This window comes from Panthera uncia (genome assembly GCF_023721935.1).
Source record: "Panthera uncia isolate 11264 chromosome E2 unlocalized genomic scaffold, Puncia_PCG_1.0 HiC_scaffold_20, whole genome shotgun sequence".
In the NCBI taxonomy this organism is placed as follows: Eukaryota; Metazoa; Chordata; class Mammalia; order Carnivora; family Felidae; genus Panthera; species Panthera uncia.
This window is the reverse complement of record NW_026057589.1, coordinates 24,873,303-24,899,369: the sequence shown is the minus strand read 5'-3', so window position 1 is coordinate 24,899,369 and position 26,067 is coordinate 24,873,303. Positions and strand designations below refer to the sequence as shown.

At 64.2% G+C, this 26,067-nt stretch overlaps 3 protein-coding genes across 5 annotated transcripts in view; 2 read left to right on the top strand and 1 right to left on the bottom strand.

The window, feature by feature from the left end:
- Window positions 1–6,431: 6,431 nt before the first annotated feature.
- On the top strand, window positions 6,432–10,450 carry PABPN1L (PABPN1 like, cytoplasmic). Its single transcript, XM_049622811.1, is given in 8 exon segments — window positions 6,432–6,680; window positions 7,007–7,145; window positions 7,447–7,514; window positions 7,936–8,042; window positions 8,178–8,265; window positions 8,773–8,915; window positions 10,258–10,315; window positions 10,317–10,450. Coding segments are annotated over 8 exon segments (885 nt in total). The 3' UTR covers window positions 10,350–10,450.
- Window positions 10,451–11,948: 1,498 nt separating this feature from the next.
- Window positions 11,949–17,067, bottom strand: TRAPPC2L (trafficking protein particle complex subunit 2L). Its single transcript, XM_049622809.1, has 5 exons — window positions 16,979–17,067; window positions 15,352–15,524; window positions 14,070–14,157; window positions 13,854–13,933; window positions 11,949–13,059 (listed from the first exon to the last, which is right to left on the bottom strand). The coding sequence occupies exons 1-5, from the start codon at window positions 17,009–17,011 to the stop codon at window positions 13,014–13,016; spliced, it is 420 nt and encodes a 139-aa protein (XP_049478766.1). The 5' UTR covers window positions 17,012–17,067; the 3' UTR covers window positions 11,949–13,013.
- The window catches only part of GALNS (galactosamine (N-acetyl)-6-sulfatase), a 24,909-nt gene continuing 15,897 nt past the window's right edge, over window positions 17,056–26,067 (top strand). For all 3 annotated transcript variants that reach the window (XR_007455958.1, XM_049622805.1, XM_049622804.1), the window contains exons 1-5: window positions 17,056–17,286; window positions 21,319–21,442; window positions 21,757–21,831; window positions 22,700–22,802; window positions 25,362–25,505. Coding sequence is in view for 2 of the 3 variants with exons in the window: in XM_049622805.1 (XP_049478762.1) it covers window positions 17,140–17,286; window positions 21,319–21,442; window positions 21,757–21,831; window positions 22,700–22,802; window positions 25,362–25,505 (593 nt within the window). In the remaining variant the exon portion in view is untranslated. The remainder of the gene's footprint in view (window positions 17,287–21,318; window positions 21,443–21,756; window positions 21,832–22,699; window positions 22,803–25,361; window positions 25,506–26,067) is intronic.

Sequence of the window (26,067 nt, the reverse complement as noted above, 5' to 3'; positions counted from 1 at the left end):
CCCCCCCCCCCCCCCCCCGCCCCAGCCCCCGGCCCCGCAGCCGCCGCACCTGCTCCCCTCTCTTCACACTGTCGCAGACATAGGAGAAAAGCCGCAGACGGGAACGGTCTGCCCTCACCGCGCCTGCCGGACTCTCGGTCAGCTGTATATAACCCCGCGTCCCTGTCCAGCTGCTCCTTGGGGAGGTGGTCTCTCGGACCCCCCGGTCCTGTCCCCTCCCCCCACTCAGCCGCCCCGATGATCTCAAGGAGGCAACGAAGGAGTGAGGAGAGCCTCACGTGTACTCCCCGGGAGGAAAAGAGCAGACGCGGCCCACGATCCGGCCTGCGTCGCCGTGAGGAATTCCCGGGACTGGAGGGCAGTACGGGGCGTGAGCAGCTGCTGAAGTGGGGGTTCCTGGGCGCCCCGCCCAGAGGCAAGTCAGTGGTGTAATGCGTTAATGTGAATGTACATAGTCCTCGCAGCGGTCCCAATGATGATGTTCACGGCGACGGTAATTACAAAGGGATGTTTGCCAAATAAAAAAGAGAAACCACGGAAGCATGTGAGGTTTAGGAAGTAGATTCTCAAAGAAACTGGAACCGTGTTCCTGCGGGGAGCAGTGGGCTTGTTTGCTGTTGTGTTTTCAGAGTTGTAAGAATCCCTCGTTCGGTGCGCAGAGAAGGGGTTCCGCGCGGCTGCCTCGGACCGGGCGCCGCCCCGAGCCCCGCCTCACGGCAGAACCCAATTCTGAAAGTCGCGATAGACCCATCTCTTCCTCCGGAAATTTCCCCAGGCTCCGGCCACGGGTCTGCGAACCTCTCAGAGGTTTGCTTTCGTGGGTTTCAGAAAAGCAAGGACCAGTTTGGGATTGGGGCTCTGGATGAGCCGGTGGAAGCCTGCCATATGTTTCCAGGCCTCTGTCTCTCTCGCGCGGGTGTGGACCTATTCAAATGGTGGTCTCGGCTGTGCCCCTTGGAGGCCCGAGGTTGTGCTGGTGAGTGGCCGTGTCAGAAGCGCATCTGTCCTGGGCACGTGGGGGGTCTGGGTGGGCAGATCTAAGGCCCCGTTGACGCATGTCCCTGACACCAGGACTGGGGTGAGGTATGGAGGAGCCAGCCTGTTCCCCTTCCCCTCACAAGGTCGCCCTTTGGGGATCAGCAGACACATCAGAGAAAGCAGCACGTTGGCAGCCGGTGGTGTCCCAGCCACACCACAGGCTGAGGGTCCGAGACGGGACAGCCCCTCCCACCCTCTCTGCTCTGGGAGCTGGTGTTCCTGTGGGTCACTGTGCTCAGGCCGCGTTCAGCCAAAGACCTCGCCGCGGAACCAAACACGGATGGCCGGCTTTGGGGAGGAGGAGGGCAGGCGGAGTTTCTGCACTGGGGGTCGGACTGGGACCAGGGCACGGCTGTGCCCCTGCCTCTCTTATGCCGAGAGGGGACCCGCACACAAGCAGGTCTAGCCTCCTGCTCTCTGCTCAGCGGCTGTCCTGCCCTGCCGCTTCCCGAGCTTATAAACCATGGGCCAACAGCGCAGCGTGCGAGGGGCTCCTTCCCGCCAGCCACCGCCAGGGTTAGACACGACACGCGGGTGACCCAGCGGCTCAGGGAGATGCCGCTTCTCATACAGCCTCCTTCCACCCAAATCAAACCAAAACGGCACCTCTGCTGTTCTGAGACCAAAGCTGCCACAGGAAGGCAGACTGAGGCGGGCAGGCAAGGTGGCAGCCAGGACTCCAGGCCACAGCGCCGAGCCACGTACGATAGACAGATCGGGGGGGGGGGTGGGGGAGGGGACAACAGAGTGGATGCTGGCACCCTAGACCCTCTCTGCCACCCCCCAGTGTGACCCCCCGACCTTTCCCACCCCCTCCTCCATCTCCTTGTTTCCCATCCTAGGATATGTCACCATCCCCAGGTGATGTCTGGGGGGTGACAGTGCCTCCTATCCCACGTGTAAGCAGGTGGGCACCCCCTCCCCCAGGCTCCATCTGAATGGAGGGTCTCCATCCCCACAGCTCACCAAGACCGAAGGGAAGCCTTGGGGGTCCGGGAGGGTCAGGGCCGTAGGACAAGAGGAGCTAGACGCCCAGGCAGGGGGCTTCCCCGGGGCCCCCCAGGCGGGGCCCCTCATCAAAGCCCCTAGAGGTTCAGTGGCAGAAGGAGACGAACAGGAGAGGGGCCAGGAGGGTTAGGGTTTGGTTTCATCCCAGTGACAGTGGTGGAAAGGGATCAGGACAGGCCCCGCCCTGCTCCTGTTTGCCAACTTTCCCAAACGTATCCTCAAAATGACACCAAAGCTCCTTCACCGTTCCAGCCTGCTCTAGCCGGCATGTCTGGCCATTATTCTTCCCGTCCCCACAGCCAACCTACAATTGTTTCCTGATTCTTTTCTTTCCCCAGCTCACTCTTCTGACCAATCCGGCCATCTGGCCATCGGCCAACCCATTCATCCATCCATCCATCACCTATGTCTCTGCCCACCCAGCCACCCACCTCTCCGTCCACCCACCTATCCATCCTCCCTCCCTCCCTCCCTCCCTTCCATCCATCACCTATCCCTCTGCCCACCCACCCACCCATCTACCCGCCCATTCGCCTATCCATCCTTCCTTCCTTCCTTCCTTCCTTCATCTATCCATCCCCCCACCCACCCACCCACCCATCTACCCGCCCGTACACCTATCAAGCCACCCATCCATCCATCCATCTCCCAACCCACTCGTCCACCCACCTACTCACCCGTTCAGCCAAATACCCGCCCATCCGCGTGTCCATCCATCGCTGTGTCCCAGCTGTCACTCGAGTCCACCCTCCCCCATTCATACTTCCACCCGATCACCACCTGCCTCTCCACCAGTCACCCCTATACACACCACACACGTTATCTGTCTGTTCTCCAATCTAACCCACACAGCCGTGCCTCAGACCATCCGCCCCGTTCACCTCTCCGTCCACCGAACCCAGAGTAGCATCACCAAGTCCCTCGGTGTTCCAAAGCTACGAGGGCATTTTGGATTTCCCGTGACCTTAACTGCCCTAAAGGAATCTGCCCGTGGGCACGGCCGGCCTCCCCCAGCACCTCAACCATTGGTCCCGGCCTGCTGCAGCGACACATAAGGCAGTACTGCGAGCGTTGTGAGTAGATTGGACCGATGTCCCAGCGGTAGCTTTGGCCGGCCTGGGCCCGCCTGGCAAGTGTGGCGGCCGTGGGCCAGGAGTGCTCATTGGGAGGTGGCCCACACACCTGCTCAGGGGCCCTGTGACCAGGGCCACCAGTCAGGGTGAGCACATTCCCTGGCAGGACCCCAACATGGTGGGGCAGGCCGCCCTCTCCTGTCCTTGTCTCCGGGGGTCACTGCCTAGAGGAGGTGGCCTCAGGAAAGGAGAGGGTGGGGGAAGAGAGTGCCCAGCGCTCCTGCAGCTCTTCCCCTCCCCAGGTGCTCGAGGCTGGCTCTGCCCACGTCCCACTCCTGCCTCCCATCCCGGGGTAGCAGACTCTGCAGACTGGCCATTTAGAGCTCCGGAGAGATGGAGGAACAGACCCTGCCCAAGCTGAACTTGGCCGATGGCGGGGGGGTGGTATTCTCCCGGACACTAGAGGCCCCCGTGCCACAAGGGGCGTTTTCCCAGACGGGGCTGGGACCGCAGGTGGTCCTGCTAGCAAATCTGCAGGAGAAGGAGCCAGGGAGCCAGGCTGGGGCACATCTACTCCTCCGCCCGTCCGGAGGAGGCCCGGGGAGGCCCGGCGTCTGCAACGGCACCTGTCCGCTCCCACGGTTCTGGAAGACTCCATCTTGCATGTTTTCTATTCCTACTTTCGCTCAGCCGGCCCCTGGAGTACCACCCCAAGGACCCCCTTGTGGCAGCAACGCAACATCTGGACTCAAAGCGGAGCCTGTTGTTGGGACGGAGGCGGGGGGGCCTGTCCACCTGGACAGAGGAGCCCAGCCAGGCTGGTCTTCACGGGCCAGGGCGGGCCACCCACAGCCTCAGGGGTACTGGATGGATTTTTCTCTTCTTTTTTTAACTCCCCAAAAGGAGTTGGACCGGGCGTCGGTGCGTCTCCCTGTAGCGGGTTTTCCCCAGCACCGCGGGACCCGTGGCATGCCGTCCCCGTCGCGTGTCCCCTGACGTGCTTTGTCTGACCTGGGTGCTGCAAGACGTCACGATTCGGGTCGCGTCCGTTATCCGTGTCTGTAATAAAGCCAACGTTTGCCATCACGGGCTGTGCCTCTCCTCGTTCCAGGTGTTCATTTACCGGAGACGTCCCGGGGGCTCCCTGGGAGCCGTGTGCGAGCGGCAAGGCCCTGCCCTCTGGGGGTGGGCAAATGGGTGACCTGAGTCGGGGCTGAATGGGAATGGGCCTCCTGGCTGGGTTCACCCACAGCCTCCCATGTGTTTGCACGTGGGGTGAACTTTCAAAGGCTGTGTCCGCTAGGTGATCTGGATGACCTCGGCTCCCCCCCACAAGACCCTCAGGGTGGACACCGAGGAGAGGGACACCGTGACCCCGAGGAGCCAGGGTGTCACAGCCATGGTGTCCTGGCTCCCAGGTCAGGTCCTCACCAGAGTCGGATGCCCAGGACTCGGCACTCCCGGTTTGCTGGCGGCTTCTGGAAGGAAGGGGTGTTATTAATACTCGGGCCCAGGCTTGGAACATGATGTATTCTGAAAGGCGTCATTGGAAAGGCCAGCCTGGGGGCAAGCCTGTCTCCACGCCAGGCGGCTGGCGGGAACCCCAGCTGGGCCTGGTGTGTCAGCAACTTCAGCCGAGAGCAGGGTGACAGCGTTTTTCCATTGCAGAGACCTGAGCTCAGAGGGAGGCTGGCCGGGGGCCCGGCCTGAGCCCAGCCGGCTCTTGGCTCGCACACGGCCACTGTGGTGTTCTGCCTCCCACGTGGAGGTGGAGGGAAGGGCCCAGGCCAGGGGCCCTCCCCGGGGCCCCGGACCTGCAAGGAGGGAGAGGACCCGACTGCCTCGAGTTACGGGAGAGAGGCGGGCAGTGGCCACGTTTCCGTCCTCTCCCAGCCAGCTTTGGGCGGAGGTCCCGTCCTCAGCACAGAGGTGGATACTGCCCTTCAGGCACTGTGGCCTGCCGGGGGAGACCCGGGCGGGTGTGACGTACAGACCGAGGGGGAGGCCTGGCGCCATGGCCGAGAGAGAAAGGAGGAGGAATCAGGAAGGCTTCCTGGAAACAGCCGTGCGGTAGCGATGGGGCCCCCTGGAGTCCTACCCCTGTAAGTGCACGTGGCTGTGTGCAGCCGGAAATAGAGCGGGTGTGGCGGGCAAGGTGCCCCCGTGCATGCAGGACCACAGCAGGTCTCACGTGCCCCAGGCCTACAGACCCTGCCCCGGAAGTGAGAGAGCAGAGCCAGGCGAGCGAGGGAAGGGGGCTCGGGCCCGGGAGGCGGGGGCCTGCTGCTTCCGAGGGCTACAGCCGCAGCCACCGGTGCTCCCACACCCCCGCCCAGCTGGGCAGAGAGGCTGTCCCGGCTCCGGGGCCGCACAGACCCGCTCCGTGTAAGCTGCGCCTCTCCCCCAGTTCCCAGCTCCCCGGGAAGAGACCCCGGTTTGCCCCGCGTGGACCTCCCAGCTAAGGCCTGGAGGGGGGCTCTGGGCCGGGCAAACGTGGCCAGAGGAGGCCCCCACAAACACGGCACGAAGCTGGAAAACACCAACCAGGAGCTCCACACGGCTGAGCCAGGCTGAGGCCAGAGGGGCCGCTCAGCGAGGACAGATGGAGAGCGGGGCACTTGGGGACAGAGGCCCACGGCCGCCCTCCAGGGGCGAGAACTGAGAAGCAGAAGCCTCACAGAAGGAAGACGAGCAGCCTTCGGGCCTCCAGTGTCCACCCCAGATCTGCCCAGGGTTCAGCCCTTAGGCCCTGTGGCCAGGACGGGACTCCGGCCTCCTGTGAGCGGCTCCCACCCACAAGCTGGCCCAGAGAGGGGTGCGAGAGGGGAGCGTCCGCGGGGAATCGATGGCGGGTCAAGAGGAGGGGCCGGGCCCTGCCCTGTGGCACACGCCCTGCCCTCCCTGCCCCAGGTCTTTGCTCACGCCGGGCCCCGTGCCCAGGCCGTCCTCTGCCCTAGCTCTGCCCCACCAGTCCCTCTAGGCTGGCCCAAACACGTCTCCTCCCGGAAGCACCCCTTCTCCTACGTGCCTCCTTCCTGTGGCCGGCTAGCCTGAGCAGGTGCAGTGAGCGTGGCAAGCCCTTGCAGGCGGAGCCCTCTTCTCTCCCCCACGGGGGGCATCGGCCCGGGTGAGGGAGAAAGGGCTGGCCCAGAAGCGGGGGCTGGAAGTTCAGCCCTGCGGGAAGCCTTTTAAGCACTCTAGTGGGAGCAGCTGGCCCGGTGAGGGGCTTAAAACCCTGGGCGGGTGAGGGCAGGTGCTAGCGTGGAGGTGAGCGGCCAGGGAGGCCTCGTCCGCCTGCCCCTCGACCCGCCCATGTGGCCCTTCCTCAGCCACGCTCTCTTCCCACCCCCGACCCAGGCCTGGCTGCAAAGGGCTTCCTCGGACCCTGAGGCCCAGGGCTGGGGGGCCTGGGGCAGGGCCGAGAAGCCCCCTCTGGAGTCAGAGGGTGGGGACAGGAAGGAGGGGGAGCCGGGGGAAGCGGAGAATGACCCCGAAGATGCAGGCTTCCCCCTGTCTCTCTTGGAGGGGGAGGAGCTGGCCGAGTACCGGGAACCCGACCAGGTAACACCCACGTGGAGCCCAGCGGAGCCTGGCCAGGACCTGGATTCAAGGGGACCCACGGCTGCAGCTCGGGCCTCTCCCGGGCCACTGTCCCCCTGCCTAGAAGAGGGTAGGGGGGCTGCCCACCCCTGCAAGGCTGGGTAGGATGGCAGGGCCCGAGTCCACATGGCCTTCCCGGTCCCGTTCCAGGACCCCTCCCCCCGCAGCCCGTCCCTGAGGAGCCAGGGACCCTGAGGCCGGGCACGGTCAGGCCCGCTCCCCCCTGCCCCCAAGAGGAGCCCAGGGGCCACCCTGCCTCTGGGCTCAGTGTGGGGTCCTGCCGGCAGGAGCTGGAGGCCATCAAAGTGAAGCTGTGGGCCATGGAACAGGCCCAAGGACCGGAGCCGCCTGGGGCGCAGGGCCAGGCGGGACGGGAGGAGGGCGCCGGGGCCACACCGGCCAGGCAGCTGCTGAGCCCCGAGGCAGGTAGGAGCCAGGGGGCCGGCCAGCCCCTCCCCTGGCGGTGGGCCACCAGTCATCGGGCACACGCTCTGAGCCCCTCCTCTCTGTAGTCTGGGCGGGCTGTGCTACAGGCCTAGTGCCAGCTCACGGCGAGGGTCTGAGGGTCTCTGCGTCGGGCCGGGCAGCGGCCCTGCCGGAACAGTCCCAAGGGGTGACCCTCTTCCCACAAGCAGTGAGGAATGAGCCACAAATGTGAGGCGCCTGCCGGGAGCGCCCCCTCTTGCCGGCAGGGAGAGCCGCTGTCCTGAGGCCCCCCTCTCTGTAGGTTGCACCTGCCCCGGGCCCCCCACGGAGCAGCTGGAGTCCGACCACAGATCCGTCTATGTGGGGAATGTGAGTCAGGGAGGGGGCAACACGGGGCCTCTTGGGGTTTGCCACCTCCTCCTGGCCGTGGGGTTAAAGGAAGGGACACAGGTCCAGGAGGAGAGAAGCCAGAGGGCTGCCCCCCAGAGGGAACCTGGGCCCTGTGTCCTCACATCCTGCTTTCCCAGCATGACCTGGGAGTCAGGGTTTCCACCTGAAATCTCCGCTCGGCCAATCATTGGCAACAGATTCCACTTTTAAAAGCCACGTGCTCTCTGGACAGGCCAAATAAACCCGGGGGTTCGCCCAACACACGGGGGGCGTACGTCTCTGTCTCCGGTCCATCCCCAACAGGGGTGGGGGACAGAGACCTCCGCTACCAAGAAAACGTGCTGTGGGAGACCCCAGGAGGGTGAGGCCTCCCCACACCAGGGGCCCGTACCTGTGGCAGGTGGACTATGGGGGCACAGCTGAGGAGCTCGAAGCCTACTTCAACTCCTGCGGGGAGGTTCACCGGGTCACCATCCTATGCGACAAGTTCTCCGGACACCCCAAGGGGTCAGTGCCAGGCAGGCCATGGGGGTGGGGGAGGGGGCTCAGGGAGGAGGCCCCCGGAGGGGCCGGGCGCCCTGGGGTCCTGGGGAGCCTGGGTACCTCGGGGTGGCCCTCACCCGCCATGCCCACCCACCCCAGCTACGCCTACGTAGAGTTTGCTGCCGAGAGCTCAGCCCAGGCCGCGGTGGCGTTGGACAAGAGCATCTTCCGAGGCCGAGTCATCAAGGTGCGTCCCCTAAAACTCTGCTGTGAGCTTCTTCACTTTAACCCGTTAATCCCCGAGGAACCAGGAAAACGCAAGCACAGGGAAGCCAAGACGACCCTTCTCCAATCCCCAAGTGTCTCTGGGCCTATCGGCCTGGCCGCAGGGGCGGCGGTTGCTTCCGGACTGGATGTGGCATTGGGAGGCTCCCTTCCCCAGCTGGACCTTTGCGAGATGCTGGGCTGACGGGCACGTCACCTGACCACGTCTGTGGCTGGACAGTTCAGGTCTAAGTGGTGATTTTGAGAAGGTTGGCAGGGAACAGGTTAGCTGTGGGTTTGGAATTACCGCCGCAAGGGCTGGCGGGCGCTGGGGGCCTGTGCACACCTGCCTGTGAGCCTCCAGCAGAGAAATCCGGGGTTTCCTGGAGGCAGCGTCAGCCCCGGGCTCTGGCCTGGGCTGGATTCAGGCCGCGCGGCGGAGAAGGGTCCAAGGACAGGGGTCTCAGAGGGACTCAGACTTTGGTTTCAGGTGCTGCCCAAAAGGACCAACTTGCCGGGGATCAGCTCTACCGACCGCGGGGGCTTCCGAGGACAGCCAGGCGTCAGAGGAGGACCGTTCCCCCGCAGCAGCCTCCAGGGCGGGGCCCGCTTCAGACCTCGGGGGCGGAACCGGTGGGCGGGGGCCGCGGGCGGGGGGCGGGGCCCGGGAGGGGCCCGCGGGCGAGGCGGGGCCGGTGGGCGGGGCCCGGGGAAGGGGACCTGTGGGCCGGACCGGGATGCGGTCAGTGGGCGGGGCCGAGAGAGGAGCCGGCGGGCGGGGCCTGGGAGGAGAAGCCGTGGCGGGGGGCCGAGCTCACCTCCGCTTCTCTCTCTGCAGGGGCCGTGGACGGTTTTCACCTTGGTATTCACCGTATTGAAGGGAGGATCCGGTTTTGAGAGTGGGGCTGGGGTGGGTCAAGAGTAAAGGGCCGCGCTCTGGGCGGGGCCGTTTATTCAGCGCAGAGTAACTGCTCTGTCCCCTTCACGGTCCAGGGCCTCCCACCGCGGCCCAGACCCCGCAGCCGGAGCCAAAACCGTCTCTCGCACGAAGCAGGGCACGGGGGTGGGGGCTGCGGCTGGCGCGGAGGGCTACTCGGGGCTTTGGAAGGCGCTGGGCAGAGCCTCCGGCAGGCGGCGCTGAGTCAGCTCGGGGCTAAGTCGTTTTAAAGAAAAGTAGAAACGTGTCTTAATGGCAAGGAGTAAATTAAATTTGAATAATTTTTAAAAGCACACAACAGGCCTTGCCTTTATTCGCCTCCTCGGGCGCAGGTGCAGGTCTGACCGTCAAAGGCGGGGGATGGGTCCGAGGCCGGGCTCTATCCCACTTCACCGCCCCGTACCCTGGCCCGTGCCATCCGGGAGCTGGAGCCACCAAGGCCCGGTGGCCTGCAGGGCGCGCCCCCCGCAGTAGGTGGCAGGCATCCGTGAGGCGCCGAGGGCGGGCGCGCACGTTGGAGGCCGGGCACAGGCCCGGCCCTGCTCAGAGGTCGGGGAAGCGGAAGGGGTTTCCCGCGCGGGGCGCTCTGACTGTGGCCCCTCTGTGCAGACACACCCGGGCCGCTCGGGAGGGCGCCGCATGTTCTCTACCCCTTGCGGGGCTGGGAGAGCAAACACACTTGGTTCTGCCGCTGCCAAAGAACCCCTCCCTGGGCTTTTCTAAAGGGACTCGGCCCCTTGCCGTGCTTGACCTATCAATCCCTTAAGCCAGGAACAGAGCTGCTCGGTGCTCGGCCCGCAGTTGGGGGCGGGGCAGGCCCCCTCTCGGCTCTCCACCCACATTTGTCTCTGGCTGCCTTAGGCCAGGTTCGCACTACCCCTGTGATCTGGGGTCAAATCTGACCCTTGAGTGGGGTGAATAATGTGCCCCTAAAAAAACATGTCCACATCCTAATTTCCAGAACCTATGAACGTGACCTCATTTGGAAAAAGGGTCATTGCAGGTGTGATAAAGTGAAAGCTGCCCACGTCATTCTAGATCACCTGGTTGGGCCCTCGGTCCAAGGAGCCACACACAGACCTGGTGTGGAGACAGCCGCAGAGGTTGGAGTGTGGTGCTGTACAAGCTGAGGAACCCCAGGAATCGCTGGTGGCGGTCAGAAGCTGGAGGCATGGGCCAGACCCTCCCTCAGCACCTCCGGGAGGAATCGGCCCTGATGACACCAGATCCGACTCTGGCCTCTGGAACTGGGAGGGGGTACATTTCTCTGTTCTCTACCCCCACCCCCCCCCCCCCCCCCCCCCCCCCCCGGCCCCTCCCCTCCCCCATGAGAAGGTAGGTAGGAGGGGCTGAATGTCAGGCCAGGGCCACACCGGCCCTGGAGTCTGTGCGGCCTGGGCCACTTGCGGTCAGGAGGCATCCCCCCCCCCCCCCGGTGCCCTGGGCAGAGAAGTTTACGTAGCAAGGGCAGATGACACCAGCCCCCACCTGCTGGGCACCCAGGGGCCGTCCCTCTCCTCGGCCAGGGGCATCTGCCGCCGTCCTGACGCGCTCCATCATGCACGCGGCGGTCTTCTAGCCACAGCTGATCCCTTCCGTGTGGCCACTCTGAGGAGAGAGCGGGCCTCGGAGCCCCTCGTTTCCCATGGGTTTTAGGCCCAAGCAGACCATGGTGGAAGGAGGGCGGAGAGCACTCCTGTCGTGGCTGCGTAGGCAGCGAGGGCTCCAAGCAGTGAGCCACTGAGCAGACTCGTGTGGCTGTGCCCAGAAGACGCGGAGAGGCACAGGCTCCCTCTGCCCCCGTCTGGTCTGGGGCAGAACGAAGGACAGAGACAAATCACCTGAACAGTGGCTAAGGGCCGACTGGGAGCTGCACCTGATGGGGCCCAGCTCTAGGGCAGCGGGACAGGCAGGCAGGTGGCCCACAAGGAGGCTAGCCTCAAGGTACAGAGATGCAGAAAGACGGTATGAAACCACCCCAAGACCGTTCTATTGGCAGCACAAGGGCTAACACGATACTTCTGACCCTTGCTTTTCTCAGACTTCAAGTGGGGATGCTGCCTAACAACGTGCACAAAAACTCCTGAATGTAAAGTGGGTACAGGGGTTGGTCTGGCTGCACCTACGAAAAAACTCAAATAGCAGTAGCTTCAACAAGATCGTTTATTTTCCTCTACGAAATGCTGACTATAAGTAATCCAGGGCCATGTCAATAAAGACCATGTTCCTTCTAGCTTTCTGCTCTCCATCCTTAGGAGATGCATCTTTTCTTCATGCTCTCAAGATGGCTGCCTCAGCTCCAGCCATCACGTCCGAGTTCCAGGCAGGAAGAAGGGAAAGGATGAAGGAAGGGTACTCCATCTGCTAGCTGAATCCCCCTTCAAAGTATCCTTCCTGCAAGTCCCTCCCAACACCACCCACTCACATTCCACAACTACCTGTCCTGGAATGCTACAGACAGTAGGAAATCTCTTCTGTCCGGTCAACTGTACCCAGTAACACTGAGGCTTGGTTCGTAAGGAGGCAAGCCAGCTACCTGCAGGCTCTACCACAGCCGCTACGCAGGCAGGAGCAACTACCTCCAAAAGCTCAGAGCCAGCGGCTGCTTGTGGCTGCTTCTCCGGCCTCCTCCCCATCCCCTGGTTCCACCTGCAGCGGAAGGTGCTGGGCTGGCACTTGTGTTTTTAAGACATACTCGTTGACTTTTTTTCCTCTACTTCTGTAATTTGAAAAACGAGTCCCGCGTTCCTTAGAAGGGAAGGCTCACCTCCGGGTCCCATCCCGGTGCTAATGGCCTCAGCCATTCCCCAGGGGGTCCGGGTGGCCCTGCTCCTCGTCAGACCCCTTCTCCAGAGCGACTGAGGAGGGAGGGAGGGAGGGATCACGGCCGGCCCGGGGCACCCGGCTCGAAGCCAGGGCACTGACGACAGCACAGAGCAGACCGTGCGGTGGGGCTCAGACCCCGCGGGTCCTTGTTGCCAGATGACGAAGGGTGCCAGGGCCGGGGCCGCCTGATCCCGGATGGCAATGTCCCCTCGGTCACAGTCAACTAGTTAGGACTGCCATCTGGACTTGACAGAGCAGGCTTCTGGGGAAGCACGTGGCAGAAATCCGATCACATCGGTTGCTCCTCAAGCATACCCCCCCTCCCCCCGGCTTGCTCAGGGGCCTGCGGAGGCAGCAGGTGACCAGGGGCTCCGCCAACCGTTAGGGACCGCCACACGCTCCCCCAGGGGGAGGCTCAGGGACTGGCTCACTCAGTGCTCAGAAAGCAGGCGGCAGTTGACGAGCTGAGAGCAGCTCCCTCCTGAGGCCAGGCACGAGTCCAGAAAGACGAAGCCAGGGGAGGACGTGTGGGCTCTCCGGGAGCCCCTCTAGAGCTGGCCCTGGGCACAGGAGGCCTGCCCCCACAGACCACCCCACCCGGTCAGCCAGCGGAGGCCGGCCTCGAGTCGCTCCCGTCTCTGCTGCCCCACAGCTGCAGCCCCCGCAGGGCCCCAAGGTCCGTGGGCTCCCTCACCCGCTCTCCCCGCCCCTCGTCCCGGCTCTGGTCCCTGACCTCTGCGCCAGCCTCCAAAGTGCCGCGCTACACGCTCTTCCGTCCGAGCCTCTGCTGACACAAGGAAAACACCAAACGTGATCTCAGAAGACCTTTAGTCTCCACGCACCGTGCCCGAGGCCTTGCCCCCAACAGCAGGGACGCTCAGGAACAGGCACGGGATAATAAACATCCATGCGGACGATGGCTTATGTACACAGTGCTTGTCTTCAAGCAACGGCCGCTGAGTTCTCGCTCAACACACTTGTATCATCATAGACGTCACCATGCTGTCAAAGGCCCTGCAAAGAAACATAGACCGATTCGGAGAAGCGGACCGGGCTCTGCACCCCCGGACCGGAGGAGTCCTCCAAAGTCCAGTGAACGCGGCCTCGAGGCCAGGCGATGAGAACCGAAGTCTCCCACCTCCTCCTGCCTCACGGCCCTGCCCTGGCTGGGGCTCCAGGAAGGGGTGCGGGGCTGCGGTGTGGGTTCACGGGGCCACGGTACAGCAAGGACGGCTAACGGCGGTCCCTGTCCCGCACAGCCCGGGAGACACAGTGTCGAGGCTGAGGGGAGGCACCACGGGAAGGGCCCGGCTTGGGTCTCTGCAGGGTCCTCTCGCCTGACGGCTACGAGGAGCCCCCCAGGAACCGTGTCTAGGAACGCAGGGAATTCCCAGGGGCGGATCTGGAACGTGTGCATGTGAATGCTTCTTTATAAAGCATCTTTGTGACGTGCTAATGTCCCATCTGCATCGACCTGAGACCTGTGTGGCTCATACCTGCGACCCAATCTCCTAACCGTCCCAGTTTGACATCGAAGACCAAGTCTTTGTGTGTGGGTTCCGCGGAGGTGCCCCAGGACTTACGGGGCATACGCGGGAAACCAAGAGGGCAGGGTGTGTGCCCTGGCCTGCTCCCCCATCCTCTTCTCACATGTCGGAATCCACGTGGGGATTACTGGAAAACCAGGTTCTGCTGCGTCAGAACCACTCCTCGGAGGAACAAGGCCCGTGGCTGAAATCGACCTTCCCTCCCGCACATTCAGAATCGCAGCTTTTCGCAAGGCACGGTCCACACGGCAGTCAGCTCACCTGGACTGAATGCGGTCCCCAGGGTTGTAGAAAGGGTTGCACATCACATCTGTGTAGGAATTGTGCAGCTTCCGGAACATCTGAGAAGGAATCAGTGGTGTTAATTCACGTGCACACGCCGCGGCTGCCGCAATTCTGGCTTCTCGGCGTTTGAAAACAAAGCGAGAAAGAGAAAACGCACGAGCCCAGGAACATCCTGAGACGCCGCGCACTTACACTGCGGATCTCGTTGTCTCGCAGCGCCGTGTTGGAGGAGTCCACCACCATGACGAACTTCACCTTGGAGTTGGTCACGTAGCCGTATCTGCACGGCTGGTCAGGGAACACTCTTTTTTATTTTTTATTTTTTATTTTTTAACATTTATTTATTTTTGAGACAGAGAGAGAGAGCATGAACAGGGGAGGGTCAGAGAAAGAGGGAGACGCAGGATCTGAAACAGGCTCCAGGCTCTGAGCCGTCAGCACTGAGCCCGACGCGGGGCTCGAACCCACGGACCGCGAGATCATGACCTGAGCCGAAGTCGGACGCTCAACCGACTGAGCCACCCAGGCGCCCCGGGGAACACTCTTTCAATACGGAGACTCTGTGACGGCACGAAAAACGGCACCACCGTGGACGGCGTGTGAGCAGAGGGCCAGCTGTGCGCGTCCCTCGGCTCCGAAGCCACTTTGGCAAAATAGAACCACCTTGCATCAAGAAGGACCCTGGACCGGACCTGCCCCACAACACCGGGAAAGGACCACACGGACCATGCCGGGGGGACTGCACACTTCCCTGGGGCAGCTTCTGGTGTTTACAGGAGAAGGACAGGCAGCTAAGTCTTCTCCCGATCGGAGCTCCGGGGGGGGCCCCCTGCCCACACCCTGGGGCACCTCAACTTCGTTCTCCATCACTTCCTGGCCCAGCAGTGCTAACTGCCAGTGCAGAAGCCCAAGAACCAGGCAGACCCTGCCTAAGGCACCCTCACCGCGACGGGCCACTTCCCCTGGTGGGACGGTGGCTCCCGGGCAGATGTCATCGAGGGCAAGCTACAGCACTGCTCATGGAACGACCTCTGAACTCCACGGATGTCATGCCGTTTGTCCCCAGGGACTGGTCAAAACTTTACGGTGACTCGTGGGGCTGGGCCTGGTGACGAGTCTAGAATTGCTGTCCTTGCTCAGGAGCACTGGCCCCACTGAGACGGCACGGGAGGCAGTCCTCACAGGCGCTAAGTAAGAGGGCTCCTGGTGCTTCTGCCAACCGGACAAAGGGCAGGTGCAGACTGCCACTCAGTTCCAGGGAATCCATGCCCAGCTCTTCCCACGTGACCCTCCTCATTAACGTAAAAAAGGGTGTGAAGTCCCAATTAGCCTCAAGCTGCCCTAATTCTCTGCTGGTTGAGAGCTCTCGCTTTCTTCAGGGAGGCGGAATCTCTGGATGCGAAGCCGAAGCCGAAGCCGAAGCCCCGTGGGGAGACTGCCCACGGGACCAGCCCCCGCCAGGTGTGAAGGATACACCTTGTAGTCCTCTGTGGGGTACAGCAGGCCCAGGTAGAGCTCCCTCTGGTCCACCAAGGCCTTCCCCATCGCGGAGATCTTCTCATCCACCACATCCAGGGACGTGTGTACCATGTAGTGGAACTTCAGCTCATTCTCTGTGGGGGCGCTGCGGATGTAAAGAGGGTAATTCTGCAAGAAAGGATGTCGGCAACTGAGATGACGGGGGTCCGCCCCGTGTGCACAGACTACGAGGACACGGCCATGAAGCACACGGACGACAAGAACCAATGAGTCACGGGAACATACTCTCATTCTCTAAAACCCATCGCGCAACCCTCCGAGCTGCCGTGGGCACTGCCTTCGGGGAACCCAGGCTAATCTGAGGTTTCCCTGTTGCCTGCATGGGGCATCATCAGCGGGGGGCAGGGGCAGAAGAACTGGGTTTGAGCACAGCCCGACTACAAGCCCTGGCACCTGGAGAAGTCGCTGGCCTTCTGTGTGGGGCCCCGTCCTGGAGTGTGCCGTCCTCCCAGCCCACAATACTAGCTGTTTCCCGATTCGTCCTCACTGCTACCGCTCCACCCGGGCAGAGGCACTCAGGTGCCCTCTCGCTAAACGCTGTCGAGGCTCAGCTCAAACCTTCCTTCATCTCTGCACGACCAATTCTTACCATTCCAACCCCAGGGGTTAATCGGATCTTCCACGGGCTCCCACATGCCACAATTCACGGATTCTGTCCTGCTCTTGGTGCCGCACAGATATAATAAACACAATGTTCTCTCTACCCTAACAGGACTAACTAACATCTAGTGAGAAACAGTCAACAAACCCACCAGCAAATAACACGCTATGTGCTAAGACAAGGCCGCCCTTGAAAAGCTTCCCTAAGGATCACCTCCTAAGCCTGGTCTTCTGGAAACACAGAAGAATACAATATAAAACCACGTGGACGGCCGTTCAGCCGTCCGAGGATTCAGAAACAGCCTTCTGGAGGAAAGGAGATCTAAGGTGACCAATGTACGAAGATGGCAATGGGAAAGAGGGAGGAGCGTTCCAAGCGCAAAGGCCCAGAGGTGAGAAAGCTGCAGGTAATTCCGTTGGGTCGGAGTGGTTCGGGGAGAGGGGCATGAGGCGACTAGATTATTCTGACGTTCTCCGAAGGCAACAAGCCGCCACTGGCGAGATTTCCGGCAGGGGCGTGACACGGTCCGGTTAGCTTTAAAACAGCACCGTGGCTGCAGTGTGGAGAGAAGGCTGCTGGCGGTCGGGCGGGCGAAGATGCGGCCGAGCGCGAGCGCCCCGCGCAGCAGGATGTGCAGGATGGGCAGCTAGGCTCGGGAGCGAGAGTCAACGGAGCCCGCGGACTGACGGGCGGACGGAAGCGGGGGTCCGGGGCCGTGCCCGCCCCGGGGCTGACACTCCAGCCGCTGCGGACGCGGGTCTCGGCGGCACCTGTCCCCGCACCGCCCCCACCACACCGGGGCGCGGCGAAGCCCCCCAGGCCCGTGCTCGCGGAGCCCTCTGGGCAGGGAGGGGGCGAGGGCGGGGCCTGGACAGGGGTCCCGCAGCCGCGTCCCCGCAGGCAGCCTCTCGGCGGGCGCCCGCCCGGGGCAGGAGCGGGACAGGCCCGCCCGCATACGCACCTCCTTGGCGATCACCGCCACGCACACCGCCATCTTGGAGGCCCGGTCGGGCGTGTCACGTGACCCGGCCGCCAGTCACGCGCTCTCCCTGGCCCCGCCCCGCCGCCCGGCCGGAAAAGCTGCCCGCGCGCCGGTCGGTTCCTGCCGCTGGCCGGGGCTCGATGGCGCCGGGCGCGGTTGCTATGGCGTCGGTTGCCGCGGCGACGACCTGGCGGCTGGTGCTGCTGCTGCTGCTGCTGAGCATCGCGGGGCTCGGGGCCGCGGACGGCCGGCGGCCCCCCAACATCCTGCTCCTGCTTATGGACGACGTGAGTGCACCCGCCGATCAGGCTCCGGGGGAGGACCCGGAGTGGGAGGGGCCGTGGGGGAGTGGGGGGAGGGCCGTGGGGGAGGTGGGAGGGGTCTGGGGAGAGGTCGTAGAGGTGGGAAGGGCCAAGGGCCCTTGAGGGGAGGACCGTAGGTGGGGCAGACAATGGGTGGGGAAGGTGGGCGGGGGGCTGTGGGGGAGGAGGTAGCTGCCCCAGGGCAGGAGGTGGGGCTATAGGTGAGGCTGTAGGTGGGGGAGGCCCTGTGGCACCCACCGGGGTGGGATTAGAACCTGGTCCTGTCATCGGTAGTCTTACTGCAGTAAAGCCGAATTGAAGTGGCCAAGTCCAGGCCGGCCAGGGGACGACTTCTTCTCCGCCCTCCCGCTCTGGAAGGACAGAGGGGCAGCCCAGACCGGCTCTCAGCACCCCCCTCACATCCTGCTGCCATCTCCCCCTCCCCCAGCGCCTAGGGTGTCGGGGGCAGGGAAGGGGTGTAGAGCTGACCCGGGCCCCTGTCCTGAGAGTCACTTTCTCTGTGTTTGGCCTGCCGGGTGTGCCCTGCCTGGGGCCGCTCCCGGCTTGCAGACACTTGTGGCCGCAGGTCAGGCGTTTGTGGGTTTGAGAGCAGAAGATGTTAGCTGCTGGGTGTGTGTGCGGCCCCAGGGGCGTGGTCACACGGGCCACTCTGGGGGGCCGGCCCTGCAGGGGTTCGCAGGATTTTTGGCAGCAGGCTGAGCTGTCGGTGCGTCCCCTTGTGACTTTGTCACCTTGCTCTATCTGCAGAAGCTGGGAGTGGAGACTCTGAACTTAGAGTGGGTTGTCAGGGAAAAGCGGGAGCACAGAGGGCAGGCCCAGGGTGCTCGACAGCGCTCAGGCCCCGTCCCTCTTGTGACTTGCGTTCCTCAAACCCTCGGAAGGACTCCGCTTCGGTGTGAGTCGGCCGGCAGCTGTGGCCCTTGGAGAGCTTCAGGACGGCCGCGGAGAGGCCGAGGCCAGGCTGGTGTGGGGAGCGTTCAGCCTGGCCCTGACCTCCAGGGAAGGCCAGGGGGTGGAGTTTGAGTTCCATCCCTGACGACAGTGACTTAATCGGTCACGGCCTGTAGCGAACCCTCCGCGAAAACCCCGAGCAGTGGCAGCTGAGGGGTTCCAGGCTGGTACCTCCATGGAGGTGCCGGGAGCGTGGCCTGACCAGGGGGCAAGCAGGCTTCTGCCCACCCAGGCTCCCCTTGGGCTGTTCCGTCCATCCCATCTGGTGTTCCCGAGTCACACCCTTTAGGACAAACTGGTCTCAGGAAATACGACGCGTTCCTGGGCTCTGTGAGACGTGGCAGCCAGTCCTTGGGTTCCGTCAGAAGTACAGAGGCCTGGAACACGCAGCTGGTGTCTGCGGTGGGGCCAGCCTGTGGCACTGAGCCCCTGACCCGTGGGGTCTGATGCCAGCTCCTGGGAGATGGGGCAGGACTGGGTGGTTGGCACCCAGGAACTGAAGAAGCAGTTGGTGTGGAGAACTCCCAGAGTTAGTGTCAGAAGTGTTTCGAGTAGGGGCGCCCGGGGCGCTCAGTCGGTTGAGTGTCCAGCTGGTGGTTTCGGCTCAGGTCATGATCTCACAGTTCGTGAGTTTGAGCCCCGTGTCGGGCTCTGTGCTGACAGTGCAGAGCCTGCTTGGGATTCTCTCTCTCTGCCCCTCCCGTGTGCGTGCGTGCACCCTCTCTCTCACTCTCGCTCTCTCTCTTTCTCTCAAAGTAAATAAAATTGAAAAATAAAGTTGTTCGAGTAAAAATTGGAGTTTCCCCAAAAGGCAGACAGAGACCCTCACGGGACCTTTGGACCAGGGCCATGGGCCTCACGCAGCTGCCGGGAAACATTCAGGTTTCAGAGATTTAGCTCAAGAAAATGAGCGTAAAGTCTCTCAAAACTTTTCCCTATTAAAATCGTGATTTCTTTTTATTAAAAAAAAAAAAAAAATTAGAGTTCTTCAGCAGTCCTGAAGAAAGATCCCAGACGCTTCTGTGGTTCTGCCCTCCGGGGACACTGAACGTGCTGGTCTTTAGTGTGTGAACTTGGTCAGGGGACGGTTGCTCCCGAAGCAGGTTGTGGCCTCTCGGGAGACCCCGTCCCGATGGCTGTGACGGAAACTCCGCTTCCTGGGGAACAACAAGTCTTGCACACGTGCCCTCTGTGTCTCCCTGCGTGTGCCAGCCGCTCAGAGCCGGGCCCCCCGGAGGCTGGTGTGAGCAGGCCCCTTGGGCTGGCCACACTCTCCTGAAGGCTCACCCTTTCGGATTCCTGCCCTCCCCTTCTGTCCCCGGGCAGTACCCGCTCTCTTCGCCAGCGCCCGTAGCGTTTTATGTCGTAGTGTTTTGAAATGATCGTGTTTTGGGGACGCTGGGTCGAAATCCATTAACTTCTGTTTCGTTCTGGCTTTTCGAGGGGCTGCTGGAGGGCCCAGACGTGCACGGGTGACTGTGTTTTGTCGAAAGCGTGGCTTCAGGCCCAAGAGGTCCCAAGTGGTGGTGCGTGACCGGCACCGCGGTGCTTTGGCTTGAGGGGACCACGTGGGGAGCCCCCCACCCCCCGGACACCCGCCGTGGGGCAACAGGAAACCGTCACAGCCGGCCGGGAGGGTCAGGGCTGGGCCTCTCTCGTGCAGGTTCCTCCTTGTGGCCTTGGGGTTGCTTGGCAGCCAGAAGTCCTCCAGACTTTGGGCGGCCAACATTGGTTACTTGGGACCTGCTGATGATAATGACACGACACGCACTCGGAGTGACTCAGGCGAGGATAGCAGTTCTGGCTCTCCCAACCGGATAGGCCCAGCCGCTGTGGCTTCAGGCCAGCAGGATCCAGAAGCACGCCCCCAGCCGTGTCTCCAGGCCCGGTTGCAGGGTGCGCTGCCTTGATGGCTCAGGTGGCTTGCCTGGGTCAGCCTCGCTGGGGAGGCCCAGTGCAGGGAGCGGGATGGGGGCAGGCGTGACGGGGCCTCCTCGGCTCTCCCGGGTGGCACCCGGCAAGGGCCAGGACCACGGACGGACGTCTGTGTCGGTGTTCCTCAGCGTGTGCCTGCAAGCGGGCAGGTCCCGGGCAGGCAGGCGCGCGCCCCAGGAGTTTAGAAGATGTTGGGAACGACCGCAGGGTCGGAGAGATCGAGCCCGGCGTCGGGCTCCATGCTAACATCGTGGAGCCTGCTTGGGAGCCTCTCTCTCCCCGTCGCTGTTCCTCCCCCAGTAGTGCCCATGTTTATGTGCACGCACTTTCTCCTTCTGTCTAAGTAAGTAAATAAATAAAAAGAGTTATCTTTTCCGTCCGAGTCCTGGAGGCCAGAGGGAAATTGGGGTGGCAGCAGGACTGGCTCCCCCGAGCCTCGGGAGGAGCCTCTCCTGCCTGTCCTCCGGCTCCGGTGGCCCCTGGCCTTCCCGGCTTGTGGCCTCGGCCCTCAGCCTCTCTCCTCCCACGGTTTCCCCGTGTCCGCATCTCCTGCCTGGACAGGAGTCGTTGAGTTTGGGGCCCGTCTCCCCCCAGCGATTCCACATCTTAGCGGACGACACCCGCGTTTCCAAATAGGAGGGGTGCGCGGGGTCCGAGTGGACCTGACGTTCGACCCGGGACCGCGTGGATGGGCCGCGTTCTGTACGTGCACCCGGCACGTGACAGGCTCTGGGGCCGTCGTGAATCGCGCCGCCGTGGACGTTCGCGTCATTCGTGTGGTTGCGTGTGGCGCCAGCTGGCCGTTCCCCGGGTAGACCCGGGCGTGGAACCGCGCGGGCGTGGGGCCACGCCGTGGCGAGCTTGGTGGGGAGCCTGGCCGCTTCTTCCTCGGCCTGGCTTTGCGCAGCAGGCTCGGGGGCTCTCGCTTCTCGTTGCGCCTACATGTGTGTTTTGAGCCGCCGGCCCCGCGAGCGGGAGGCCGCCGGGCGCTGGGGTGTGGTCGGTGAGCTCTGCGGCTGTGGGGCGCGGCGACGGCAGCTCCGGCTTTCCCGTCGCGACTCCCCCGAGACGGAAGGAGGTGGTTCCACCTCTCCGTGCCGTCTCCTGCAGATGGGGTGGGGCGACCTGGGCGTGAACGGAGAACCTTCCAGAGAGACCCCAAATTTGGACCGGATGGCCGCAGAGGGGACGCTCTTCCCAAACTTCTACTCAGCCAACCCGCTGTGCTCGCCGTGTAAGTCGGGGCTGGGCCGCGGGCACGAGGCGGGGGCGGGCACCCGGGCGGCCCTGGCTCCGCCGCTCCCGCCTTTCTTCCGAGCGGAGCGCCACAAGGGCTGGCAGGCGGGTGCGGCCTTTCCCCCTGGGGCCCGGGCCCCGTGCCGTCACGGGGTTGGGAGGTAGAAGCCGCCCGTGGCCTCCTGGGACGGCCGCTCGGGCTGCAGAGACGGCCTAACGTGCGGCCCCGGGAGGAGCAGGAGGGCCGGAGGGGCCGGCCGTGGGGCTCGCGTGGGACTCGGGCTCGCCACGGTTTCTGTTCTCCCCGCGCAGCCAGGGCGGCTCTGCTCACCGGACGCCTGCCCATCCGCAGCGGCTTCTACACCACCAACGGGCGGGCCAGAAACGGTACGCTACCCACCGACGGCGTCTGCGGGCGCGGGGGGCCCGGGGAGGAGGGCCGGGGCTGGTCACCGTGGTCACATGTGACCTTGCGTCTGCGGAGTGGTGCCCGTCACCTGGGCTGGGAGGTGCCGTTCAGGTTGTAGCACGTCGTTTGAAACAGACCGTTGTGGTGCTTCCGCTCAGGATAGTGCGTTTTGGGGGCGCCTGGGGGACTCAGGCGGTTGAGCGTCCGACTTCGGCTCAGGTCACGGTCTCACAGTCCGTGAGTTCGAGCCCCACGTCGCGCTCTGTGCCGACAGGTCGGAGCCCGGAGCCTGCTTGGGATTGTGTGTCTCCCCCTCTCTCTGCCCCTGCACCGCTCGCACGTGCACGCTCTCCTTTTCTCTCTCTCTCAGAAATAAACAGTAGCAAGAGAAATTTAAGACTGCATTGTTTTTGAGTTTACCTATTCATTCTGAGAGAGAGGGGGCGCACGCACGTGCAAGCGGGGGAGGGGCAGAGAGGGAGACTCCCAAGCCGGCTCCGTGCTGTCAGCGCAGAGCCCAGCACAGGGCTTGAACCCCCAAACTGTGAGATCGTGACCTGAGCCGAAACCAAAAGTCGGACACTTAGCCGACTTGAGCCCCCCAGGCGCCCCCAAAACCGTGCGTTTGAAGAGGAAGGTGGGGGGTAGTGGGCGGTCTTAGGGACTCGGTGGAGGGCCCGCCGGTCTCTTTCCGGCTGCAGCTGTGACGAGGACGGCCGGGCCCAGCACCCCTCCCTGCTCCTCGTACCCGAGCGACTTGGACGGTCGTGCTGCGGGGATCTCGGGGGGCCCTGGGGAAACAGGGGCATAGAGAGCCCGGGGAGCACACGCCGTATTGCCCTGCAGCCTACACGCCCCAGGAGATCGTGGGCGGCATCCCGGACGACGAGCTCCTCCTGCCCGAGCTGCTGAAGGGGGCCGGCTACGTCAGCAAGATTGTGGGCAAGTGGTGAGTCCTGACCCTGCTCTGGAGCGTGCCCCACGCCTGGGATGCTGGCGAGACGCTTCCGGGAGGCGGGTCCTCGGGTGGGAGCGGGAGTCCGCTGTCCCGCTCCCACGCCACCTTCCCGGCCGCACACCCTGCCCCCTGCTCGTCTCCCCGGGGTGCCTGTCAGTGCGGCTCGTCTGGCACGGGTGACACCGTGTCGGCAAGCACAGGTGCTCTGTGTGTGGGTGGTGTGACGAGGCAGCGGGAGGTGACGGGCAGCCCCTCGGTGTGGGACCCCGGAGGCTCGCGTTGCTGTGCGTGTTCGTGCCAGAAGCAGGTTAAACGGCTTCTTACTGCCCGGGGTCCCCGGGTGCGCAGCCCCGGAGGGTAGGTGTGGAGGCCAGGTGTTCTCTCCTTCCTTTCCCGAGTTCCGGGGCTCTTGGGAAAGAGCAAGCCCGCTTCCTACCGGGAGCCTCTCCGGTTTTCCAGTCCTCGTGGCCCCCCCGCTGCACCGGGGCCCCTCTGGCACTTGCTGGCACTGCTCTGCCCGGGACGGGCGCCTTGTCTGTGCCCCTTGGGGGGGGGGGTGCCGGGTGCAAAACACGGTGGTCACGTCGACGGGGGGTCCACGGAAACCGGAAGAGTAAGGGTCAGAAACGCAGGAGCTCCAGAAGCTGCCTAAGGAACGCGTTCTCGCTCCCGAGTCCAACCGGGAGCAGAGCTCCCAGCAGGTGGCGGTGGCGGGGCAGAACCGGTGGGGCCCCGTCGCCCGCACGGCCCCTGGTGGTGCCGGGGAGACTGGCAGAGGGCGGGAGCGAGGCCTGCGGGACCGAGTCTGGGCGGCGCCCAGCCCGGCAGCTCTACCCCGCGTCCCGCAGGCCTCCCGGGCGGGGGCCCGTCACAGGGCCACACTGGGTATTGGCGGCCGTGGCCGGACTTCCCTGACCTTCCTCCCGGCGCCCCTCGTCCAAATTCCTCGGCTTGACCAAGTGCCGGGGTGGGTGCGGCCAGGACTCGAGCGAGAGGCTGCTTGGGCCGCCCTGGGCCCAGGGGGCCGCGAGCGCTGCCACCGCAGGCTGAGCGTGGTCGCCGGACGGCTCCGCGTGGGCAGGACCTCGGGCGGGTGTTGCCGTCAGGCAGAGGCCGCGCGAGCCGGCGCAGGCGGGCAGGCAGGGGTGCCGCGGGCGGCCGCTGTGGCCTGCTCCCCGCTGGGGCTGGAGGGCGCTGTTAAGTAACGGGGCGCTGTAGCGGTGCGCCCCGGGAGGACGGGAGGCGCCGGGAGGGAGCGCGGAGCCGGCGCTTAGGTTTCTGCCAACAGAGAGGTCCCGGCAGAGGCGTGAGGTCGGCGCCCGCCGTGTGGCGTTCCGGAGGCAGAGCGTTCTAGAGCTAGCCGTGGGAGCCGGGCCCCGAGACCCACGTTTCCTGGCATCTTCTTAGACTCCGTTGCCGGGCACCTCGGCTCTGGCCCTGTGTGGCTGCCCTCCCCCAGCGCACCGCACCCTCCTCGAGCGGGTGACCGAGCCGTGTAGCGAGCTCACGGTGCCCTGGGATCCGCACGAGCCACCGCGGCCCTTCGGGGCAGGGGGAGGGCTCCCCGGGGGCAGCAGAGGAAGGACCCTCTGTTGCAGGGACGCTGTGCGCGAGCTCGCGTGGTCACGAGAGCATATGTGACCCCCTTCCCCGGTGGGGTCGCCTTGCTCCCCAAGAGCACGTGGCCAGGGTGCACCACACGCGTCTAGCCGTGCTCAGGCACTGCCGGCCCCTCCGATGGGCACCTCCCGTTGGCAGGAGAGCCTGACATTCGGTGCCCCAAGAGGGAGGGTTGTCAGGGATGAGCGTGTGGGGCGGGGTCGCCTCCTCCTGATGCCTACAGTCCAGAGCCTGGTCCGGGGAGAAACTCGGCCGTTGTCCCCCTGTGGGCACCCCCACCCGCATTTGGGGCCAGGGCGCTGGCTCAGTGAGCAGCCCCGGCGGGTCCTGGCCCTGCCCCAGTGTGTGATGAGGTCAGGTCCCGGCAATCAGTTCACCCAGGGCCTGCCGGGCCATCTTTGGGGGCGTGATTATCGGTAACCGGGAGAAGAGGCTCTTGATCGATGACCGTATCCTGAGAGGTTGGTAATTACTGGGACACTGCCTTCCTCACACGCTCGGGGAGGCTGAACCTACAGACCTGTCCCGACAAGTAGGAAAAGGCTGGAAGAAGCTGGAGTGTGGAGGCGGGGCTGCGGTTGGAGTTCTGGGTGGTTCCGGGTGGGCGTGAGGTGTCCCACCCTGCGTCTTCCCAGAGCCCTTCCTGGCATCCTGGAGCCACGCGCGGGCACGCTGCTGTGCCTGGCACCGTCTGTGGCCAGCACCTTCTGCCGTTGCCTGTTGTGGGGGGTGGGCCTGGCGCCCTCCTGGAGGAAGAGGTCCTGGTGTGTCTGGGGCTTGGTGCAGAGCCCCCGTGGGCTCCCAGTGGGCACGGGAGCCGCACCTGTTTCCCGAAACGTTCCGTGAAGGCAAGGAGTTGTCGTCTGTGGTCAGAACTCTGGGGCACCGCTGCGCAGGGGTCCCTGAAGCGTCCTGGGTTCCTGTTTCTAGGCATCTGGGCCACAGGCCTCAGTTCCACCCCCTGAAGCACGGATTCGACGAATGGTTTGGATCCCCCAACTGTCACTTTGGACCTTATGACAACAGGGCCAGGCCCAACATCCCTGTGTACAGGGACTGGGAGATGGTCGGCAGGTAACGGGTCCCTCCCCCCCGACCCCGAGGACGGTGGCGCCCGGCCCCTGCCCGCCCCCCATGCTGCCGTGGGGGCAGGACGGAGGTTCTGGGACCACCCGCTTGCCAGCGTGCCCGGGCTCTGCTCTGTCAGCTGGCGGTTCTGCCCGGGGCTGAGGGACTCGGGGCCTGGGGTTGCTGCCTGAGCCACACCTGCAGGGGCTTAACCCGGAAAAGGTTAGAACCGTGACGGCGACCAGAGCGCCTCCCCCGAGCAGGTGCGTTCGCCCCGCAGCCGCATCGGTGTCCGAGGCTTGGTTCGAGCCCGTCGGCCGCGCTGTCTGCCTGCCCCGGATTGGCCCGCGGCCGCGTGCCGGGGCACCATGGGGCTCGGCCCTTCCCTGAGAGCCTGCCGGGGGCGCTCTGCTCCAGGAACCCCTGGTCTGGCCTGTCAGGCCCTGGTCTGTCTTGGGTTTCACGTGGCTTCATTTTCCTTCCTTTTTCATTCTGTCGTGTTTTGGGTGGAAATTCTCGTTGCGTATCGTGGGCCAGAAAGCTAGGTCACGTCCTTGCCCCTTTAGTG

Coding starts and splice junctions, on each gene's coding strand:
- TRAPPC2L (XM_049622809.1), bottom strand. CDS start 17,011: ATGGCGGTGTGCGTGGCGGTGATCGCCAAGGAG. Junction 15,525..16,978: donor TGGCGGTGATCGCCAAGGAG/GTGCGTATGCGG, acceptor CCTTTCTTGCAG/AATTACCCTCTTTACATCCG. Junction 13,934..14,069: donor GAGACAACGAGATCCGCAGT/GTAAGTGCGCGG, acceptor ATTCCTTCTCAG/ATGTTCCGGAAGCTGCACAA.